The sequence below is a fragment of the Ochlerotatus camptorhynchus genome, unplaced genomic scaffold (assembly GCF_037179485.1).
Source record: "Ochlerotatus camptorhynchus isolate MF236.1 unplaced genomic scaffold, CSIRO-AGI_Acam_v1.1 ptg000633l, whole genome shotgun sequence".
NCBI classification, from domain to species: domain Eukaryota; kingdom Metazoa; phylum Arthropoda; class Insecta; order Diptera; family Culicidae; genus Ochlerotatus; species Ochlerotatus camptorhynchus.
Window position 1 is genome coordinate 712,751 of NW_027041112.1, and position 22,683 is coordinate 735,433.

The window sequence follows — 22,683 nt, forward strand, 5'->3', positions numbered from 1 at the left end:
AACCAGAGGACAACATACAACACCCAGTAGACCAATATGGAAAATTTCGGGTTACGAAAAGTTCCACCTGCTGGAGCGGGAATCGAACCCTCACTTCTTCTTATCCTTCTTCTTCTTCGCATTTCAAGCTTATTGCTTACAGCATAATAGCTTATTACGTGCTCTCAACGTAGTGTTCTAGATGCACTTTCACAGTTATTAATTGAGAACTTTCGATGCCTGTACCATTTTTGCATTAGTATAATTGTGTGGCAAGTACAATCATACTTAATTTAAAGGGAAGTCCAGGAGTTTTCTAATCCGAATAATTCCTAGACCGGACCGGGAATCGAACCCAGCCAACTCCATCAAGGTCTTGCTTTGTGTGTATTCGTGGCACTCACAATACGCCTGAGCGACGGGTGACGCCGCTAACCGCACGCACGCTAATTCGCCGTATGAGATCTGTTATTGGTTGTAATATTTATTCCCCATATCAAATATTAAATTTTAATGAATATTACGAACAACGCTCCGTGAAGCAACCTTCCAGCTAATCTTTAAAACTTAATTTAGAAAATTTGATTGGGTTTCTATACGGTAGGTGTTCTAGTGGAGTTTCTATAGCTGCAGTATGACACTCTTACTCGAATTATGGTGGATTTTCATATGTATTCAATTAAAAGTTTTATATGAATCAAAATTGGGATCTTCCACAACTTTAAAACATTGTGCCTAGCAATGGTTGACAAGCTTAAAAATTTACTATATAATTAAACCATAAAGTAATAATTTTCCAGTATAGTTATACATAGTACCACAACTGTAGATTCGCCTATTCAACTTTAATCAGTGAGCTTAATTTGTTCTAGGATTTCCTTTAATTCTATCCCTCCCGCCTGGAATTTGTCAGAAAAACACCGAATTGAAAATCAGGGAATATCATTTATTTTTCTTCATTGAGTCGACACCCTGATATATACCCCGCGTGCACCTCGTAAAGCATTCAACATTAGGCTCCTCAGATTTGAACTTAAAGAAAAACGCTTTCTCCTGAAAAAAAATCCTGTTACTTGTTTCCATTTCAGCAGCATTCGCATCCAGCATCTTGACAAAGTTGGCAAGGTCGGTTTGGCACTTTCATTTTTGAAGTCAAAACAAACTTGGGTGTTTTTTATTTCTATTCCAGACAACAATATTCTTAAGATGCTGGGTCATTAGGCGGAACTGTTTTTAGGTCGAATGGCCATTAGGATAAATTTCCGAAAATTATTTCTTAACACCTGTGAAGAACATTTCGTCGGGCTCATGCAATACTGTGGCAACTCTAAATAAAAATCATCAAAAATTTCACTTTGTGTTTGAATGTTCATGTAGATGGTATGTATGGATTGAAATGTTTTGTCAATGCGCCGCTAGAGAAATCTACAGCCTTTGAAAATAAGGTGTAATACGGTGGCATTATTTGGTTTTTGTATGCTTTTAACCGATAAAACGACAAGTGATACATTTTTAGTTGTCCTTTATTTTTAAATCGTCGGTCTCTGTTCCGCAATCTAGTGCCAATTAACGACGGACATCGATTGCCAATTAACGACGGACATCGATTGCCTCAGAAAAATCCAACCGACCTCGGCTGGTATTGAACCCAGACCCATTGGGGATACATTTTTAGTTGTGACAGTATTGCATGAAACCGACGATTTGCTGATCTGGCTATTCAATATTAGCGTTAGCGTTAGCGTTAGCGTTGTTATGATATACTTCGTAGATTGGATACTAGCGACACTCACGTCTCTTCTGAAATTCTCAGTTAGACTACTTTCAGGAATAATGCTGAGGAGTAAACATTGCACTTTGACTATATGTTTTTAGTTTTACTTCTACGTGAAGTCAACGATTTACATAGTTGAAGATGCTAATTTCAAATAACAGACTGTAGTGGTAATTTTTATACGATAGATGGAGTAGATGAAAGCATAGAGTTGATAGTTCCGTTAGAGTACGGCAGTGTGAAGATTGTATATAGATATTAGAATAGCGAACTAGGACAACTTTTAAGGAAGGTACAAATCGGTTTTTTCATCTCTCTTTACCAAACTCCCCCTTTGGAGAGGGATGGTGAGGGGTGTCACCCCTCTTGGCATCGTACAATACTTAGTTGAGCATGCAGAACATCAAGATCTAAACTTCAGGATAATTTGGATAGCGCGAAATACTTTGCGATTGCAACTATATATCTCACATGATATTATGGAGCTCTACAAAGCTTTACGGGTTTGAAAATAGAGTAGGACAACGTACAATACCTCGTTGAGTCGGTAGATCATCAAGATCAAGCTCTACGGTTTTGTATACTGAATCAAGACATTGGTCAATAGTTTGTTGAGTCTGTAGAGGTAAATTTCGAGACGCCTACTTGAAAACAATGTCATTTTGAAATGGCCGAATTTCAGCATAAATGTGAATGTTTGCCCATAACAAACAATTATGCAAAGCTTCATGAAAACTGGAGAAGGTCAAGTCAAAAATTCACATTTTCTTTTGCTATTTGACCTGGAACTGCTCTTTATCGAAATGTTAACTCCAGGATAATTTAGAGAATCATAGAATTTTTTTTTATATCTTTATTAAGGAGACTTTCAGCCGTTGGCTGGCTCGTCTCCGAATCATAGAAAATTAGATTACACAACTATGCATCGCATAATGTTATGAAGCTCCATTAAAGTAAAAAAGATTCTTTCGGTACATCATACAATACATCGTTGAGTCTGTAGAACTTCAAGATATTAACTCCAGAACTATTTATGGACTAAAAAACTTATGGCAATACATTTATGTGTCACATAGAATGTTATTGCGTTTCATTAAGATCAAGGGGTTCGGGAAATCGATCGAGACATCGTACATAGCTTTGTTGACCCAGTAGAACTTCATGATCTCAACTCCAGGATGATTTGATGATGATGATGATGATGATAGTGGTTTACCACCCATTTTAGCACGGAAACTAAGTCCAATAGCAGTGGGCTCTCTTCTCTGTTTGTCTTGATCAAGCTTAATAACCTCTGATTGTCCTCAACCTGTCGCTGTATGAAGGGCCAAAAACGGATTGGGTGGATCGATAGGCAAAGTCGCCTATACGCATCCACGGGGCAGTAAAGAATCCCCTTCCAGCAACATGATCCCACAATTGGTCAAAAGACGAGCCCCCAAACAGGAAGATGCCCCATTGAGTGGGGGAGAAGAGCCCGCTCTTTATCCACGAAATGTTATCAACAGGGAGTTGGCATTCCCACTCTCCCCGTCCAAACCGCTTCAATCGGGTGCCCGCTTCCCTTTTGTATATGTATTTAAATGTTTATGCTATGTAAATGTTCTATATATAATGAATCATCACTTATGCGAGTCGATTGTTATGTCAATAATACTTACATTTCGATGAAGATGATGCTACCCATTTTACCTTTTATGTGATACTTATCATCACAGAAGCCAACCTTGACTTGTAGACCAGGTCCATTAACAATACACTCCTTCCCGGAAGGGGCTCATGGTACCACCCATCCTGTATAGTCATGTTCTTCTTCTTCAGATTCGCTCACCACCCGGAATGAACGCTCGGTGCGGTTAGTAACAAGGTTGCAAATACTCATTTCAGATAAAAAAAAAATTGCTTTCTATGAGGCACAATCAGCGATTTGCTGATCGCTGAGTGAGTGAGTGAGTGAGTGAGTGTGTGAAAATTCGCTGATTGTGACTCTCATGAAGTGAAATAAACAGGTTTAATATGTCAAACACATTCTTTGCAACCTCTTCTTGTAACTTACCAATTCAAAATATGATCATAGCATCTATTTATTTCATAGTTAAAAAAAAAAAACATTTACTGAAATGAGTATTTGTAACCTTGGTTAGTAATATCAATTAGTTTAACATACAAACGAAAAAGAGATACATCCAGGATTAGTTTTTTAAAGTAATAGTTTCATCTGAATACCCAACTAATCATATCGTATCTCAGGGACAATGACTCACTCTGAACCTACATTTAAAGTTAGTTTGTGATTATATGGTTACTTTGGTACTCACATGAAAAGTTGTGCAAGTTCAACAACGCCAAACTATGGAAAGCTCAATGCTTATCCCATTTACTCGTTGAATCAGCGAACACCAACATGATTATCTGCTAGGAAACACCAAAGAATATATAGAGATAAAGCTCAAAAGTACAGCTTTAACTGATAGTACTTTATAAACATCAAGCTGTCCCTTATTGGACCTTGCCATCCCACGGCACCTGCACGGTAATGTGGGCCATCAGAATGGTTCATCGGTTGCTATGTGAAGTACTTCTCATACTGAAGTGAAACATTTCCCAATGTTTCAATTTTATCCTAATGTAAACTTAATATTAACACCCTATGCCCGTCCACACCCGACACCCATCCCCCTCACAAAATCAAATAAAAAGGTTTCTGTATTCTGTTCGAGAATATGGGTATACAGCTTCACTATCGCAACTACGGGTTATCATCGAAAGTATTTGAATTTTACTCAGGCACTTTTGAGCAAACTGCAATCACCCTCTCATACTAGAAATGTGCCACAACCAACCTGGCACAACGATGCCCTATACGCTCTCTGATCAAAGCGCAGGGCTCTCAACTCCAGGAGGATTTGGAGTACCTTTAATACTGCGTTTCTCATGCTTCGAACTGTTCCCTTGTATTGACACATTATTTATACTTGAGGTTTTGGAGATCTAGGTCATGAACGTGTTCATGTAATTTCTATTCCTCATTTTTCTGTATAGTAGACGTAATGTAGCTCAATTTTGCCGAAGAAATCACTTCATTATCTCGGTACGGTGAATTTCGACAGCTGATTTCGTGTAGGGGTCATATACTGCCAAATCGCATATCAGTCCATCTTTGCTGGGTTGCCTTTTCATATGGGACAGTTATGCGATTATGGGTAGTATATGACCCGTAACGTGGATAGATCACCTTTTCGTGGTACATGACAGGATTTAAGATCTAACTCCGATTACTAGTCCTGATTACTTCAAACTAGTCCTCGGGTTGCCTAAATCGAGAATGATCTTGAAACAAGGAAAAATGAGTTAGTTAGTCTTCATCTATGTGATTCCTAATCTTCTATTCGTTGTTCTCTAGTTTGAAGTAGTTAAGACTAGGGTTCTGATTCAAGGTCATTTTTCGGGGTCATTACTTAATTTTGTTGCTAAGTAATCCAATTTTAACTGACAAAGGTTCGCGCTTTTGGAGGGTGCACTCTTCGAACAACTTTATCAAAAACAAATAGGGGACTGAATGTAATGTCGGCCTAAATGCCCCTAACTTAGGCCCATACTTAAATTCAGCAATCGACTAAAATTTAAATAGCTACCAAAAATATCCATTAGTACCTTCCCAATGACGCGTTCATCTAGATAAAATTGATAAATAGCTGATTTTTAGCGATGGGCCCAATCTTAGATCCATAGGCTGACATTGGAGCCATTTCTCTACTTCATCATTTATCAATAGTGATGTTATAATACACGATATGCACTAAACTAAGGACACGGGATTTACTACAATAGATCAAATTACTGGTCGCAGTGGTTTTATGACCCGAACAGAGGAAAAAATGAGTATGACCGAATCCGTTAAATATCATGGAGACGCATGGTCGGTTTTAGTCCAGAACGAATCGTTTCTTTTCGCGATAATGACTGTTTACTATAGAGTTCAGGTCCTCCAAGTACTGCTGAGATGCTGTAGAACGTCTTAGTTCAAAATCTTGACTGCATCTGCCAACTTGCGGGAGTACCTTCTGTACGCTGTGGTGCAACAATCGGTCCATGTCACGGAACTGCGCCACTACTTCATCCATGTGGTAGACGAAATCGTCTAATAGCAGCTGACCAGTGTGAGGTTCCTCTGGAAAGATACGTAACTGTTCTGGTGCCTTCACTGGCGCTGCGGAGCCGAGTCCCTAATCCGTGGTTGAAGCACTGAATGTTACCAAGCTTTGTCTGTCGAGACATCGCTTGCTCTGTCCCAAGTAACAAGCTTGGTTTTATTAAAGTTCGGACCTGATCAATTTCTGCTTGCGATAAGAATTGCACAATAATTATTGCTCTCTGAATTGCGAATGCAGATACGCTTTTCGATGTTTATTTGTTTATTGATTTACGTTTATAGTGATTTGGGACAAATATATACTAATATACTTTCTGTTGCAAAGGGCTTATCAAATGTCGTATTCATGGGAAATACTAACCTAATTACCCCTACAAAAATTGAAACGACCAAAAAAAACTCGACCGTGCATTTTTTTTTTCCACACCACAAATCCGATCTGCATATGCAAGCAATAATTACGGCAACCGATTACGCTGTCATCCCATTCTCCTGCACTTGCGCATCTCACTTGATATTGCTCATTGATGTTTAACGCCGGTTCCTTTCCCGTTGTTGTCACGAATGCATTTCACTTTTCTTTCTTGCTAGTTGGTAAGTACCGCCAGTCAGCCAGTACGTACATTTATTTTCCCAACGGCGGACGGCGGGCGTGAAGTGCAAATTTGGCAAACGATCAACGATCTTTTTCGTTCATTTTAAATTCGTCTCCACTTGCAGAGAGAACCATTTTCCTGAGACGCAGTTGTTGTGTTTCCGAATTTTCAGAAACGTCGCAAAAAGGTTGCGTTCGCTATTTTCTCGGTAAATTGAGAATTAAAGTGAGAGTGGAATCTTCGAATTAATATGGAGGATTAATCCAGGTCGAACGGGTTCTAATGGCGAAGTCTGTTTGCTTCATTTCCAGTGCCACTTGAGATCGACGACAGTGTTGCCACGATCGGTAGCGCTAACAACACACCCAACAGCAGTCAGGATAATTCGGATGACTTTGTGCTAGTACCAAACAATCTACCGGTAGATCCATGCAGTGGAAATTATGATAAGAGGTTTGTCTTTCGGAAGAAAATCCCGGAATTGTGTAGATTTCTAATGTACTTCTAATGAATTTCAGTAAACCAACTAGAGTGCCTCAAACAGCTACAAACGCTCAGGCGAGTCCACCGAGACCCAGCACGCTGCCGATCTCGGAGCCGAAGCCCGTCCCGACGGCAGCTAGAAAGATTTCTCGACAGCAAAGTCAGACGCCACCAAAGGTAAGCTGGTCCTGAACATGCTCTTATAGTTTCGATTTGACCAACAAACTTCAAACTCAACCCCACAGAACATCCCCAATGCAATACCTCGATCTCAGCCGATCAGCATGAAGCGATCCGAGCATCGAAACAGTAATTGTGATATTAGCTCAATATCGCCGCCGGCAGTGCAATTCGCAATCGGTACTCCTCCCACAGGCAGCCGCCGACGATCAACGTCGGGTGGATCTCTGTCGGAAACGCCTCCTCCGCCGTCCTGCTGGACGGTGAGTCCAGCGTCACATCATTCACCTCTGCGTCGCTCCGGCACCAGTTCGCCAGTATTATCAAATGCCCTATCGAAGCTTCCAGCCCTAGGTAGCCCAACGCTGATGACCAACGACAACAACAATACTCATCCGTTGGGAACCAGGGCTTTCACTCTACCGGAAATGGGGGCAACCGCTGGACTGCAGAGTTACTTACATGATAATAATCTGGACGATCATCCGATCAACTTCCATGCACCGGAACTGCCAGCTGAAACGCTGATGGACGTAAGTTCGATCTTCAACCCCTCAGTATACCACCGATATGCCAACCGATCCAATTTTTCTTTTGCAGCGCGAACACAATGAAACCCTAGCGAAGCTAAACTTCGTCATCGCCCTAACGGACTGCATCCTAGAGGTGGCGGATTCCCGTTGTGCACCACTGTCGGCACTAATGTCAGCCGATGCTCAACCGATTGCACCGCACGCGCCAGAGCACTGCAAACGAGCCGAACGACTGGTTCTGCTGGTACGGGCTCTCAATCTTCTCTCGTCCGGTATGCATCTGGCGTCGTCCCAACTACAGAGTGGACACCTGAAGCCATCGGACACGGTGAAGAATGGTGGGTTGTTCAATGAATTGAAACGTGCGAAGTGATGCTGATATTAACTAATGAATTAATTTTAGTACTTTCGATGATGCACACGCGATACCGGTCGACTCTGTGCGAATCGAAGAAGCTGAACGGAACGGGACTGCTGCAACGGGCCGGGGCTAGCAATATTACCGCTGATAAGATTCTGTACGACCATGCGATACAAATGGTAAGTCCGTAGATAAGCATTTGCTGAAATAAGTGCCTTAAATCGGTGTCCTTTTATGAATTATTAACAAAAAACATAAGGGTAAGAGTGACTTGAGATGGTGCGGACCATGATCGTACCATAATTGGAACCATTCCTGAAATAATAACTCAACATATTCGCATTACTTTTAAAGGATCAACCGCAGTCTTAAGATCTATTTGGTCGTAACTCTTTTAAGCATTCCCCTATAATAATCTTGGGATTATCTCTGGTATTGCATTCAAATTTTATGCATAACTCACTCGAAATTCTCTGCAGACCGGAATTCTATGCAGAAATCCCTTGAAGTAAACTCTATAAAGGGAATGTTAATAGCTCTCAGAAGAAATTGAATAATTTTCTCCCGAAATTCTCTTTAAATTCCCTCACTTGAACTTCTGCTCTCAGAATTCCCCTGAAATCAGCCTCTGAATTTTCTTGGATTTAAGCGGGACCCACAAAGCTGTGTCACCGTCAGCGTCAGGGTCAAATTTGAATATGATCAAAATTGACGGACTGACGCAGCGTCGATTTGAAGTCACCAAGTAGAGATGTTGGTGGAAAAGCAACTTGACAAGCGTTACACCATTCATTTGACGGACGAACCCCTTCGTCAACGCTTACGGTGACGCAGTATTGTGGGTCCCCACTTTATTTTCGGAATCACAGAGAATTTTTCCTCACAGAATTCGCATGAATAAATTCTTTTCTTTACTAATCTCACTATGATTACACCGCAGAATTCACTTCCAGCTTTCCACAGAACTGCTTCGGAAATTAGAAATCCATATTTTGTGATTTGTATTCTGATCAAAATTATATTGGAACTATCGTTTTCCTCAGAATTCGATTCTCGAAGAATCATTATCGGAATTCCTTAAATACCGTATGCGTGATAATGTTTGCACCATTGAGCAATGTCAAAATTAAAAAAATCTCAAAAATTTCGTTTTCGAGTTTTTTTTTATTTATTCAAGGGGGATGTTTCTCAGAGTCTTGAACTATGTTAATCATCGATCGAGTCACTTGCTGTAATTACGGCCTCCACACGCTTCCGGAATGCACGGCAGGTTCCAATAATGTAGTCTGGATCCATTTCTCTCCAGGTACGGGTCAATGTTTGTCTGAGGCTTGCTGTACTCGGGTGGTGTTTAGAACAGGCCTTGGCCTTCATGACGAGCCATGTTGAGTAATCCAGCGGATTAAGATCGAGGCTGGATAGCGGCCACATATTCTTCACCCAGAACGGAAGATATTCCTGCAACCACCTCTGAGTGCGGTTCGAGGTGTGGCACGGAGCCTCATCTTGTTCAAATACATCATTTGGCTTCGGACCGTACTGTTCTTTGATCCACGCAAGAACATGCTTACTTAAAATCCCGATGTAGACCTCCGTGTTGACCTTGTCGCCTACTGGAATGAAGACCGGGTCCATTTTTTTGCCATCGGAAGCCACCAATCCAAACACCATAACACTAGCAGGATGCTTGGTCAGATACACATTCTTGTGCTCGTAGGCCACGTCGTTTACCGGAAGAGAACTAATATACCGGTCGGCAAGGTTGCAAAGACTCATTTCAGCTAAAATAATGTTTTTCGGAATAATAAAACCAAAAGATGGTATGATCGCATGTTTTACTTGTAACTTACAAGAAGAGGTTACAAAGTATGCGTTAGAAACATAAAACCTGTAAATTTTGCTTTCTATGAGTCACAATCAGCGATTTGCTGATCGCTGAGTGAGTGAGTGAGTGAGTGAGTGAGTTTGTGAAAAATCGCTGATTGTGACTCTCATGAAGTGAAATAAACAGGTTTAATATGTCAAACACATTCTTTGCAACCTCTTCTTGTATCCTACCAATTCAAAATTTGATCATGGCATCTAATTATTTCATAATTTAGAAAAACATTGTTTTAGCTGAAATGAGTCTTTGCAACCTTGCCGGTCGGTTTTTGAATTTGATACGGGATCGACGGTAACCATGCTCTCGTCGGTGAACAGGATTACTGGATTTTTTTCTTAAGGAAGTTCAAGATTTTCTTGCATCGGTCGACTCGTAACTCCCGGATGTGGTTGGTAATCATGTGAGTTTTTTTTCCGTGCCCTCGACTTCGTCCCGCAATCTTCCTTTACGATCTTCCGTGCCGTAAAGTCACTGATTCCGTATTCCTTTTGATAGCAGCGATAACCCTCGGAACCCGAACTGACCTCGGACGACCTGTGGTCACCTTCGCGGATAGTTGTCCTTTCTTTTCTCGGTCTAAAACCCTTTTGTCGGTCCACCGGGACACTCCCACGGCGATTGAAATGTCTTTTTGCGACATTTGCGCGTGGGACAAATCACGAATACGCTGCCATTTCGTCATGGTGCAACTGTCAAACTAAGTAAATCAATTTCTTTTATAAACAGCCTACTACCGTATGAGCTATAGGTTACGTGCATGCAAAGAAAACCAAGGCATTGTATGCACAGGTGAAACGTAAACCTTATTTGTACGATGGTGCAAACATTATCACGCATACGGTAGATTAAAAATGTTCCAAAGCTCTTATCTGTCAAAAAACATAACAACATATGGGTCATTCCAGCTCAAGTGGGTACACCTCCTGTAGTCGATGTCACCGATGTGAGCCAAACTTGGCCAAAACGCATATTTTGGCATTCTAAGCAAACGCCTTTTTTGATTTTGCCCTAGATCCCTCTCGGTTGGAATCCTGGATTTTCGATATTTTTAAAAATTTCAACTTTCAGAAGAAATTACTCCACAACCAAATAAGCTATTCGTGATCTTAGAACGTCTATTTAAAGGTTTTTTTTTTATGTAGATTTTTATAGGTGTAACCACATTTTGTTTTTGTTATAGTAACTACAGTAAACGGGCTGGTTACCGGTAGGTATCCAAAATGTCAAAAAATTGCCTATTTTCACCATGGGCAAAATTTTTTATTTCTAAATATTTTGGGCTCAAATTTTCACCACACTTTGGAAAACTCTTCTATTAGATGTGTTTCCAAGGGCAAATTATTTGAACAAATAGTTTTTAAGATATGACCAGATGAGTGAGTGGTATTTTTTAGCTTTTCTGGTGGAAAATCAATGCTATTTGATATTTTTTTTTTCTTGAATTCCTTCACGCCGGTAGAACAATAATTTTTTATATTATTTTTCACATGTTCTGGGCAGGATTCTCATTACATGAAATCATAACTAGCTCATTTATTTGCTTCTGTCCATAGTTTAATTGTGGTCCTAAAAGTGAAAAATACGTTGTGCTTTAGAAGGATGATGAAATCAGATGTATTAGCAGGTACATATCTTAAATTTCAGTTGGGGATGTCAGCTGTTACTTGAATGATACCCAGAAGGATCTAGGCACTTTAAAGTAAAATCAAAAAAGACGTTTGGTCAGAATGCCAAAATAAGCGTTTTGGTCAAGTATGGCTCAAATCGGTGACATCGACCACAACTTTTAAAAATTCTGTACCCACTTGAGCTGGAATGACCCATATTTGAACGAAGAAAACATTCAAGAATTTTCAGTTGGATTAGACAAGGTTCATATTGGATTTACTGCTTCTCTCTAATAAAGTCAAAAACAAAATTTGGCTGTTTTAATTCTTTGTTACACTATTCGATTCTATCTTTTTTCCTTCGACATTTTGTCCTTTGCATTTTTGTTCATTTCAACAATTGTTTTCCTTTTGTCCCTTTGAACTTTTTTTTACTCAACCTTTTGGCCATTTGTCCCCCTAACTTTCATTCGACCTTTAATCCTAAAACACAGTACACCATTTTAAAACAAGTAAGAGGTTGTGTCCAAGACACGACCGTAGATTTTACGTAGGATTACGAAAGGTAGTTTTGCTGTCACAGAAAAAGTATCGTATATATTAAATTGATTTCTTAACTCGGTATCAGTGAAAAAGTTCGATAGGCTGAATTTCGGAAGCAATTTGAGAGTTCTGTTTGTGAGGTGCTCTGTCGTTGTCCATGAGTACAAGTAAGTCATGGACGATATGCCTTGGATACAAGCTCTTACTCTTTAACTAGTTTAGAACAATGCTGTGGAAATTTATCCTCAACGTTCTTGGAGATGATAGGCTAGATTTTTTTTTCGGCATAATTCTCTGAATAGGAGGGGCTTAAAATTTGCATCAAAAGGCATATTTAAAGATAGGTACCGCCTGGCATGCTCAGTGCTCGGTATCAATATTCGGCGACTGTGTTAGGGAAATCTCTTTTCCCATCACGGAAACGCCTCGTTTTATTATAAAAAAAATTACACATTTTCATGCGCAAAACTCACGGCTTATTCAATAGATAATAAAAAAGCGAAAAATGATTGGAGGAAACCTTACCGTAATTTGAAGTGTTTCTGGCTAATTGACGTGGTCATGTGGTATTGGGTCATTGCGAGAATTTATTTGTACCACTTCAATACTTGACGCATTTGACCACAAACGTTTTGTTGCTGGGTACATTATCAAAGCTAGCTAGCTGCTTGCGGGGAGCCTTTCGTTGTGTACTGGAGAACACCATCACTCACCAAACGTGGTGATTGAATGGAACTCAATTTTGAAATCTGTGTTAGAGAAAGCTCTTTTCGCAGGAAATCGGTGATAATTTAATCATCATAGCAACAGTTGCACAGTCGTGCAATTTTCAATGGACATTTTGAAAAGTGATAAATTCTTAATTTTAACAAATTCGTAGACATATTTCCTATCGAAAATTAAAAGTCATCATCTCTGGTTCAAAATCAGACCACTCTCGCGACCGACTTTGGTTTTTGAAATTGAACCCCCAATGTTGCCTTAAAAATACATGGTAGGGAAAATGGCTCTAATATTGGCCTATGGATCTAAGATTGGGCCCATCGCTAAAAATCTGCTGTTTTTCAATTTTATCTAGATGAACGCGTCATTGGGACGGTACTAATGGATATTGTTGGTCGCTATTGAAAATTTAGTCGATTACTGAATTTATGTATGGGTTCAAATTAGGGGCATTTAGGCTGACATTACGTACGGGAGTCAAAACAAACCCGGCAGAACTGTCAAAATTCGCGGGTGAGGAAAAGGGGCGGTGAAATTTAGGTTATGTTTCGTGCAAATCTAATGCTGCGTTGTAGAATACTCTGCGAAAAAATGTGGAATTTTTAAATGGAAATTTAGTTACCACCCCAAAGTTAACTTCATAAATTTAATAGGCTTAATGAATACGAATTATTGAAATCTAATGGGTAATCATCGGAGGTTAGAGTTAGTTTCAACTCCGAAGGTGTTGTAAGTCAATTTCAACGGCCTTCTGTGTTAACATCAGTGGTCCTTAACCGAGTGGTCGAGTGGCGTACTCCTTAGCAAAGAATCATCAAAAATTGTACCCCCTGATTTTCAATATCGATTCTATAATAACAGGGCTACCCCAAAATCACGTTATATCAAGGAATACCTGTATTTCCATACCTTTTGTATATTAGTTTGAGTTTTGTCTTGTTTACATTGATATCGTCAGTCTTTTTGGATTATTGAATTGCATGAGCATGAGCATGATTGACCGCCCACGGTTGCTACTGTGTTATTGCCAGACCAGCTGTAATTACACAGCGAACCAATAGACGATGCTTGGGACTAGCAATCATCCTCAATGTGTAAAAACGGCTGATCTCAAACTAGGTCAGGTCAAGAAAGGAAGGGGTAGGAATGTGTTGACATGACACTCGCTTTGATGGAAGCCGAGAACACTTGTGCACTTCCACGAGGAATCACTGGTATATTGGGTAATAGGGTTGGGTTTGCAGCAGGGTTCGTTTTGGTAAACGATAAGCTGAATTGATGTCCTAACGATCATATAACACGAAGGATCTTGGGATTGAACCCACGGTCTTCTGCTCAGTAAGCAAAAACCGTTTGCCACTAGGCAGACGAGCTCCTTTTTAATCATCGAGTTGCTGTTATTACCATGTAGTTAAGTCAACAAATAAAACGATTGACGAATCTTGAATGTGGATGGACTTGAGATTAGACTCATGATGTTCTGCTCAGTAAGCAAAAACGGTTGCTCTAAGGCCACCGAGCCCCTCATATCACATTATACCGTTACTCAAGTTGTTATAACTCAGGGCTGGAGGCAGGTCACTTTTTAGTGACTTGGTCACTATTTTGAAGCCAGTCACTAAAAAGTCACTTTTTACACCAAAAAGTCACTAAAGTCACTATTTCCCTAAAAATAGTCACTAAAGTCACTTTTTCACTAAATGTTTAAATTGAGTACTTGGCACTAAGAAAGTCTACAGTAGTTTTAACAAAATATACATATCTGTTAAAAAATTGAAAATTTTAACCAGGGTGACAAGTGAACCGCAAAACGTTAGAACACCAGGAAAACTATTGGGAAATGCGTTCAATTTCGATTTAAAAGAGAATTTTAAAGGATTCTAGGGATGACACCAAGATATATCAAAGAAGAATACCAAAGTACAGACTACGAAAGTCTCATGTAAAATTAAGTGTGCTGAGAACCGATTTCTTCATCTCCGCTTAAATTTTAAGCCAGGTTTACCTATATAGTTAAACTTGGCTTAACACATACGAGCGTCGCTTTTGATTATTGTTTAAATTATTAGAGACGCAAAATTCAGCTTCGAAACAATTTCGGAAATAATTTTAATATAATTGAGAGTGCGTTTTAACGAGAGTTCTGAGAAGAATTCTATGATGATTGGATGAGGATTCTAGGTCCAATTCTAATAATAATCCAACATTAGTTCTGAAATTTTGCTTAAGAGGCTCTGATGAAAATTCCATGAAAATCCCGTGAACTCCAAAGATGGTCTCTGCGGATAGTTGAAAAAGAATTCTGGGGTGATTTCTGACGATACTTCCAAGAGAATTCTAAAGAGTTCGAAATAAATTTTGAAAAGAATTCCAATGGACTCGAATTTTGAGGGTTCAATCTCAAAGGAATTCTGAAAAGAGTTTCAAAGTTTGTGATGGATTTTTGTTTTGAGAATTCTGCGGAAATACTATGGGGATTCTAAGGAGAATACAAATTGAATTGCCAATTGAATGCAAGGGAGAAGTCCAAGATTAAACTAAGCAGAAATTTATGAAACTTCTGAGGTTAATTGCATGGAAATTCTAAGGATGGATTTATGGAAGGAGTCTTCAGGGAGTTTCTAAAAGAATCAATAAAAAATCGAGAATAATCTACTTCTACTAATCATGTGTTATTACTTCATGCGTGAATTTAACGATTTACATAGTCGGAGATGCTTAACGTCAAATATCAGACTTGAATAGTACGGCAGTGTGAAAATTGTTTATACACAGTAGAAAGCGAGCAAAGGACAATTTTGAGGAAGGTACTAATCGGATAGTTGTTTACAATGTGAAGGAAATAAGTGTGAAACAATCAGTAGAACTGTTTCCGCACATCAGAGGTCCCTTTTGCCAGTGGTGGCAGGGGAAACACCCCTCACCATCCCTCATTAACGAATGAGCTTGGTAAAGGAGATGCTCTACCCTATTCGTACCTTCCTCAAAATTATCCTTTGTTCGCTTTTTACTTTCTATATACAAATTTCACACTGCCGTACGGAACTATCAACTCTTTACTTTCATCTCCTCATCTAACGTAGAAAATGTCCACTTTAGTTCTGATATTTGATGTTAAGCGTTTCCAACTACGAAAATAATCTATTTCCAAGAATTTTGTTGATTGTTCTGCAAAGAATTTCAAGAATGCAATATTATGTTTGTAAAAGTTTATTTGCCTCTAAGTTTAAGAGAAGGGGAATTGTTCTAATAAAGTTCTTGAGATCATTCCGAAAACATATTCTGTGAAAAGTTCATAGCAAATTATTAAAGTTATCTACCTAGATATATCAACTATTTAAAGATTTCGAACGCAGAATCAAATTCAAGATCATAAAAAATGGGAATTACTATTTGCTAGTCATCATGTATAACGTAAGCAAAAGTAAATTATTCAAATTTCTTCAAATGCTCTTCACAGTAGATTCCGTTGTGAGATTCGATTAAACTAGAGGAATTTATGAAATTTGATTTTAAGTTCCATTACATAAAAAGTTTATTTCAATATCAAACCGTTTCCATATAAATGGTTACTTATTAAGTATTTAGAAGTCACTATTTGGTCACTATTACCGTAATTTTAGTCACTAAAGTCACTACTATTATATCGTATCAGCACTACCAGCCCTGAACTATTAAAACCCGGCGGCACCAACGACAACGAAAAGTTTTACAAAATACACGATAAACAAGCGATCTTACCATACATTTTTAATATGAAAGGTCCTTGACCACGTTTTTCTGCTCAGTAAGCAAGCCACTACAACCTTTCAAATCCTAAAACTAAAAGCTACGAAAGAGTACTTAGGCCTTCGTTAAGTTCCACTTTCACGCGACATTCAATGTTTCGATTTGATCTTTACGCATTGTTCAGGCAATCATAACAAGCTATGACCGACGTGACGATTGTTTAAGCCCTGGTTAAACAAGCTATTACGTTCTCGAATTTTACTAGGTATGTAATGAACAACAGAAATACGCGATAATTCATATAGTTTCAGCGGTTGATTATTAGTTTTAAATATACTAACGGTACTGCCTACGGCGGCTACGACGGCAATTACGACAGCGACTACGACGGCAAATACGCCGGCGCCTACGACGACAACAACAGCGAATTTATGACATACCATTTGTCTAGGATATAACACCTTTACCTGGCACCTCCACGTGAGCTTCATGTCTGCTATCTGTCACTGTTTGCAAAAATATCTAATAGCAATTACCTTTGTTGTAATACTTCCTGCATTGCCATGGTCATCTGGGAGGAGGTTCACGTCTAGTGCTTTCCCCAGGAACCGTTCACGGCCACCAGCTACCGACCGTCCAGTCTTGGGTGTATCCAGCGAGGCATCCTTCAGCTTGCTCACAATCTCCGACAATGGCGAGAGACCAGCGGACGAGCACTTTTGCAAGCCGTAAACTCGCTGATTCACGGCAACGTCGGCCACCAAAATTCGAGGCGGACACATTATCAGCACTTTCCCCGGCTAATTTACCAACCGGACCGTGTTCAAACTCGCACACGGTGACGAGACTCTCGATAGAACTACACACCAAAAGCGTGACATCCGAACACGGTGAACTGGCCTCCCGGTAGGCAATGGAAATCACAGGCACACTTACACACCGCTGGTTACAAAAAACACACCCGTGCAAAGAAACGGATCCAATAAACGTCACTCTCGCGAAAGCAAACCCAAACCGGCCTCCCGGTAGGCAATGAAAATCACAAGCACCTCAGTCTTTTTGGATTATTGAAATTTCGCATTATTAAAGCTGTCAAATATAACTATTATGCTATATTTTCTCCAAAATAGTTAAGAGGTTTAACTTATCGGGAAGCTTATAAAAGTGTTGGTGATTCCTCGAATATTAAACATATCAATTAAATCATTAGACTGATGCAAAATATGGCTTCAAATCGGGTCCTGATTAGCCTCCCAAAATTTCAACTCTTTTGGTAAGAAACTGACTTGAACTTGATACAAACCGTTTGTAATTTATATGGAATCACTATGGGTTAACCAATCTAGCCTTCTAGCTTTTTTACATTTGCACTTCTAAAAAGTTTTAAAGCTTTTCTTATGGGAAATTTTCTCAGCTACTACTTCGCAGTACATCGTTTTCCAGTCAATCGTCAATTTAAAAAGTTATTAATTGCTTAAGAGATTGATAATCTTATGACAGCTGTTTTGTGGGCAAAACAACACCCTCTAATTTGGTAGTCATTCCAAGTAATGACTACCAAATAAGGGAGAGAGATCCGTTCTATAGCCATCACTTAGTTCCAAAGTGATCTATAATACTTATTGAAGATGTTAAATATTGAGAATAAACATTGTTGATCAACCTTACCAAATTCGTTTCGGAAGCTAAATAATCAATAAGTAAAGAACTTATCAGCAATACTCCCTGCACCACAACCAAATTCCAATGAAAACATGAAATACTTTCGACAGACATTGGAACTTTTCCGTTTTATGGAATATTTTTTGGCGAACACTTGATGTGTCTTGCGTACACCCTTAAGGGTACACCTTTTCCCGATCTACTTAGGCTAAACTTGATAGCTTACAAAATACACAGGCCGGTATGGGTCAATTTCAGAAGCTCTTTGGTGAACATCTAGGCGTACAGGTCCAGGTCCCATGGGACCCATGGGTCAACTCTGAATGGTATACAGGTTTAATGTCTTTAAGACCTTGTAGGTCGGTGGCCTTAAATATATTTTAGGCCAAGGGCAGTAGACATGTGAGCGTGTTTAAGGGATACATATTAAGATCTTTCTAGGCTGTCGATGGGCGTATAACTGTTCTATGTTCTTTCCTTATAACAGGGGACAGTTATGCGTCTATCGGTGAACTACATGTTGAATAGAAAAAATAGATCCTTTGCAGCAATATTCCTTGAACAAATTGATGACTTAATTTAAAAACGCGTGGAAAATTTATGCCCGTATGAAAATGTGTTTAGATACTCAAGCAATTCTTCACGATATCTCGAGATGAACTAGCCATTGTGGTAAAAAATCTAGCAAACAAAGAAAAAAAGTTGATATTTTGATGCCAAAAAAAGGAAACAAATTATGTTTATAGTTGCAAATGAATATGGTAAGTTGATTGAATGGTCAGTTTGTATCTTCTCTAACTGTAAGTCCTTAAAGTACCAGAGGATACTGTTTATAAGATTCAATTACTTGTTTTTTTTTTTAAACTAAGTACCCAATTGAATAGATAACGAAGAACAATTGTTTCATAATACACCGTATGCTCTTCTTTCCTTCCCCTTCAGTGCCAATCGGCCGCCCTGGACGAGCTGTTCGGTAACCCGGAGGATTGCTTCACCCGGTACCAGTCGGCACAGATTCTGCTTCACTCGCTGGCGCAGAAGTGCAGTCACCCCCAGGACAAGATGCTCCTATCGAAATGTAAGTTTGCATTCCATCATCATACACCTCGTACTGTAATTCGAGGAACGCAATGTTTGTACCTGATTACTGATAATCAACTGGTTCTCTCCATCTTCTCGCAGACAAAGACGCCGTCGAGAAGCGGCTGTACATCCTCCAGCAGCAGGGTTACATCTACGCGACCGATGAGCTGTCCTGAACCAGCGCCCTGCAGACGCTCAGGAGACGGCTGTCGAAAATCTTCTGACTAGATACTTCTGGGACTGCTGCTATTGCTCCTGCGTGGGCGGTCTGAATCATCGTTATCATCTATGTAAGCAGAATAAGAAAGATAAGAAGAATGGAACGCATGCCACGCGTTCGCGGGTGACGAATGAACTGCGGTTGCTGAACGGGATGAATGAGTGCGGAATAAGGCGTGATCGTGAGCTCGAATGTTTGAATGGAAAATGAATACCGAACTCGAAGAGAAGCCCATCTACAACTCCCACTCGGTATCGGTGAGATTTATGTTTTTTTTCTATAGGCTTATTTATTCGTATATTTTATTTTTGCAATCATCATTGGAAGAAAGTTTTCGGAAGCGCTGTCGCTTTTCTTTTCCCAGCGAACGGCTGTAAATACAATCAAGGTAGCTTTTTTGAAGAGTAGGATCAGCAAAATTAAAATTTACTAAAGTTTTGGCCATTCTAGATGAAGCCGTAAAGTAGTTGAACGATTGTTAAATGCAATTCTATGGAACGCTTTCGTATGTTGTTATGTCGATGAATTATGAAAACCTATCTGAAGCAAATTATATGCATAGCTTTTGTAAATATACGCAACAGTTGTACTCACGAAAATGTACATAGGTTGCACCAAAATCAAGGCGAAAGGCTTCTGTATGATTCGCTGCATCTGATGTGTGCATGCTTGTTTATCAGCTAATAACATCGCATTCATATCTAGAGCGCAGTAACGTGCTTGTTTTTCGGTGGTATCAGAAGTTTATTTTCAAGCCGTCATCGAAATTTACTTGACACGCTTCCTAGCTTCGCCAATGATGACGACGAGTTTGCTAAATTTACAACAATATTGCAATTCTTAACTGGGTGAAGATTTCCTTCAACCGATCAACGCTTTGACGTAAATACCGTGGTAAATACTCCAACTTGATAGGGTTGAAGATTTCACTCGTCTGAAACGACTCGTCAGCCAGAGAGGTCTTTTTATACGTACAACAATCGAGATGTGTGGGAATACAGTTGAGCAACTGCACCTGCTCAAATACGATCCACATAACGGAGGCGTTTCAGTTGTTCCCAATTTCAAAGACGCAACACGAAAAAAGTTCAAATATTGATAATATAAAGAACATCATTCTATTTTCGGTATAAATCCTTTGTGAATTTATGGAGCAAAAGCCTAGATGAAATGTATTCAATAGTATCAATATTTGGATCAATCAAAAGAAGCATCTCGAACCAGACATGTCTCAATTTTACGCTGTGGCTAGGTTCCTATTTCGTTCCAAGCAGTTTTAGTTCCACTGATCCATCACGTGAGTGTGATATAGGGAGAAAGGCATAACCATACCAATATGATAAAGTAAAACGTAGTACCTAAGTACAAAAAAATAACTAACAAACAAACTCCCCCAAGAAATAACGAACTAGCAAATCTGAATAAACCTAACCCTTTAACTGAGCTGGGTGTTTGTCTACGATGTTACATCTCCGGGAGTGACCTTTGTAATACTCTCGTTAGATAGCAGTAAGATCAAGGACACCACAGCTGGATTCTATGAAGGACGCAAGCAAAAAAGGCTCCGGATAGCATAACGCGTAAGCTATCCGATACACAGTTCTGAGTTGAAGTCTTCTTAAAAGGCAAAAACACATACATACACATAATGTTAGAGGTAAACTACCATCGGGTCAGTGACAATGAACATACATACTATCTTAAATAAAGGGGAGATAAGCTACTCAGAAATCGCCACAACTGTTTGATTAAATAAAAACAAGGCGTAGATTTCTAACCATGAAATACAGCAAAAGCTAGTGGATAATGAGAAGAACAAGTAAATAATGGAAAAGATAACCCAATATTATTATGAACAAATCAGAAAAGAAAACAAACAAACTCAAACCATATGTTAGCGGAAAAATCTATAAAAGAAAAAAAAAAGAACTACAAACAGAAAAAAATCTTCGTAAAACATTAATAAAAAAAGGTAATAAAAGTAACGAAATGTAACGGCCGGAAGTTATGCTTGATCCGAAATGTCCAAACTTGCTGTTCCAGACTTGTTTATATATTCTGAGTTTTTATCAGCACTCGCACGGATTATACCTTTATCGGAAATCAACCCACAACAGATAAAATGGTAAAAATAAATTAACCATTACGAGTATCAGCTCCAAAGTAATCTATGTCAAGGATGCACGTGCCACATTGGTTACCAACGTGTATGGTGTAAGATCTACCAAATGGTCTTTATTGCAGAAGAAAGCAACCTTACTAGCCACAGCTATTGTCCTCCCGTTATTGTTTCCAATTTGGAATTCAATGACTATGCTCTGCAGCTCGGAGATTATAACCAGCCTTTGCTCCGGTGGAGTAATTCGTACGATGGATCTTTCCAGGTTGAGCCTCAATCGGTTCTATCGACTGCTAGTTCAACGCAGATCAATGGTGTATCGCTCGCTTTCTAGACCTTGTTCTGTCTAACGAAGCTGCAACTCTGGCATGCACCGTTTCGGAAGCCATAGAACGTCTCATCTCTCTTGATGCAGACCACCCTGATTTAGACGTCCTGATGAACCTCCCAGCGCCAATCGTCTTTGAGGATTGTTCCGAAAATAATCGTACACTGGATTTTCGTCGAGCCGACTGTGTTGCGATTAGTGCTGCTATTTCCGGTATCGACTGGCGACCATTAGAATTAGCTGGATGTGTTGACGATGCCGTTGAATATTCCAATCAAATGATTTGGGATATCATGGCTGAATTTGTACCTTTTGCCCGCCTCGCACCAAAGCCACCGTGGTCTAACGACCACTTGCGTCGAATGAAACGGTATAGGGCCAAATCGCTACGAAGATACTACTGCCAAAATCGTTCGCATATTACGAAGCAGGAGTTCAACCGCACAAGTAACGACTATGGGAAATACAACAGACTCCTGTATCGACGATATGTACGCAATCATCTCTTCGCAGAAATCCAAAGCGTTTCTGGTCGTTTGTAAACTCTAAAAAGAACGAAGTCGGTTTGCCATTGTTCATCTCGGAGAGCAAACCGCTAAATCTGGACCGGAGAAATGTCGCCTTTTTGCTCAACATTTTATGAGTTCGTGCAATGAATCTTCGGCCTCACCAAATCAAGATCTCGATTGCTATAAGCGATGCTCCAACAGATGCATTTGAGCTCC

General features: G+C 39.6%; 1 protein-coding gene across 1 annotated transcript in view; it reads left to right on the top strand.

Moving 5' to 3' along the window:
- Positions 1–21,417, top strand: part of Atg1 (serine/threonine-protein kinase unc-51-like protein Atg1) — a 162,516-nt gene extending 141,099 nt beyond the window's left edge. The window contains exons 9-15 of the mRNA XM_065237596.1: positions 6,814–6,955; positions 7,021–7,162; positions 7,231–7,698; positions 7,766–8,036; positions 8,102–8,238; positions 19,151–19,286; positions 19,391–21,417. Of these exons, the coding sequence (XP_065093668.1) occupies positions 6,814–6,955; positions 7,021–7,162; positions 7,231–7,698; positions 7,766–8,036; positions 8,102–8,238; positions 19,151–19,286; positions 19,391–19,467 (1,373 nt within the window). The 3' untranslated portion in view covers positions 19,468–21,417. The remainder of the gene's footprint in view (positions 1–6,813; positions 6,956–7,020; positions 7,163–7,230; positions 7,699–7,765; positions 8,037–8,101; positions 8,239–19,150; positions 19,287–19,390) is intronic.
- The last annotated feature ends 1,266 nt before the right edge of the window (positions 21,418–22,683 follow it).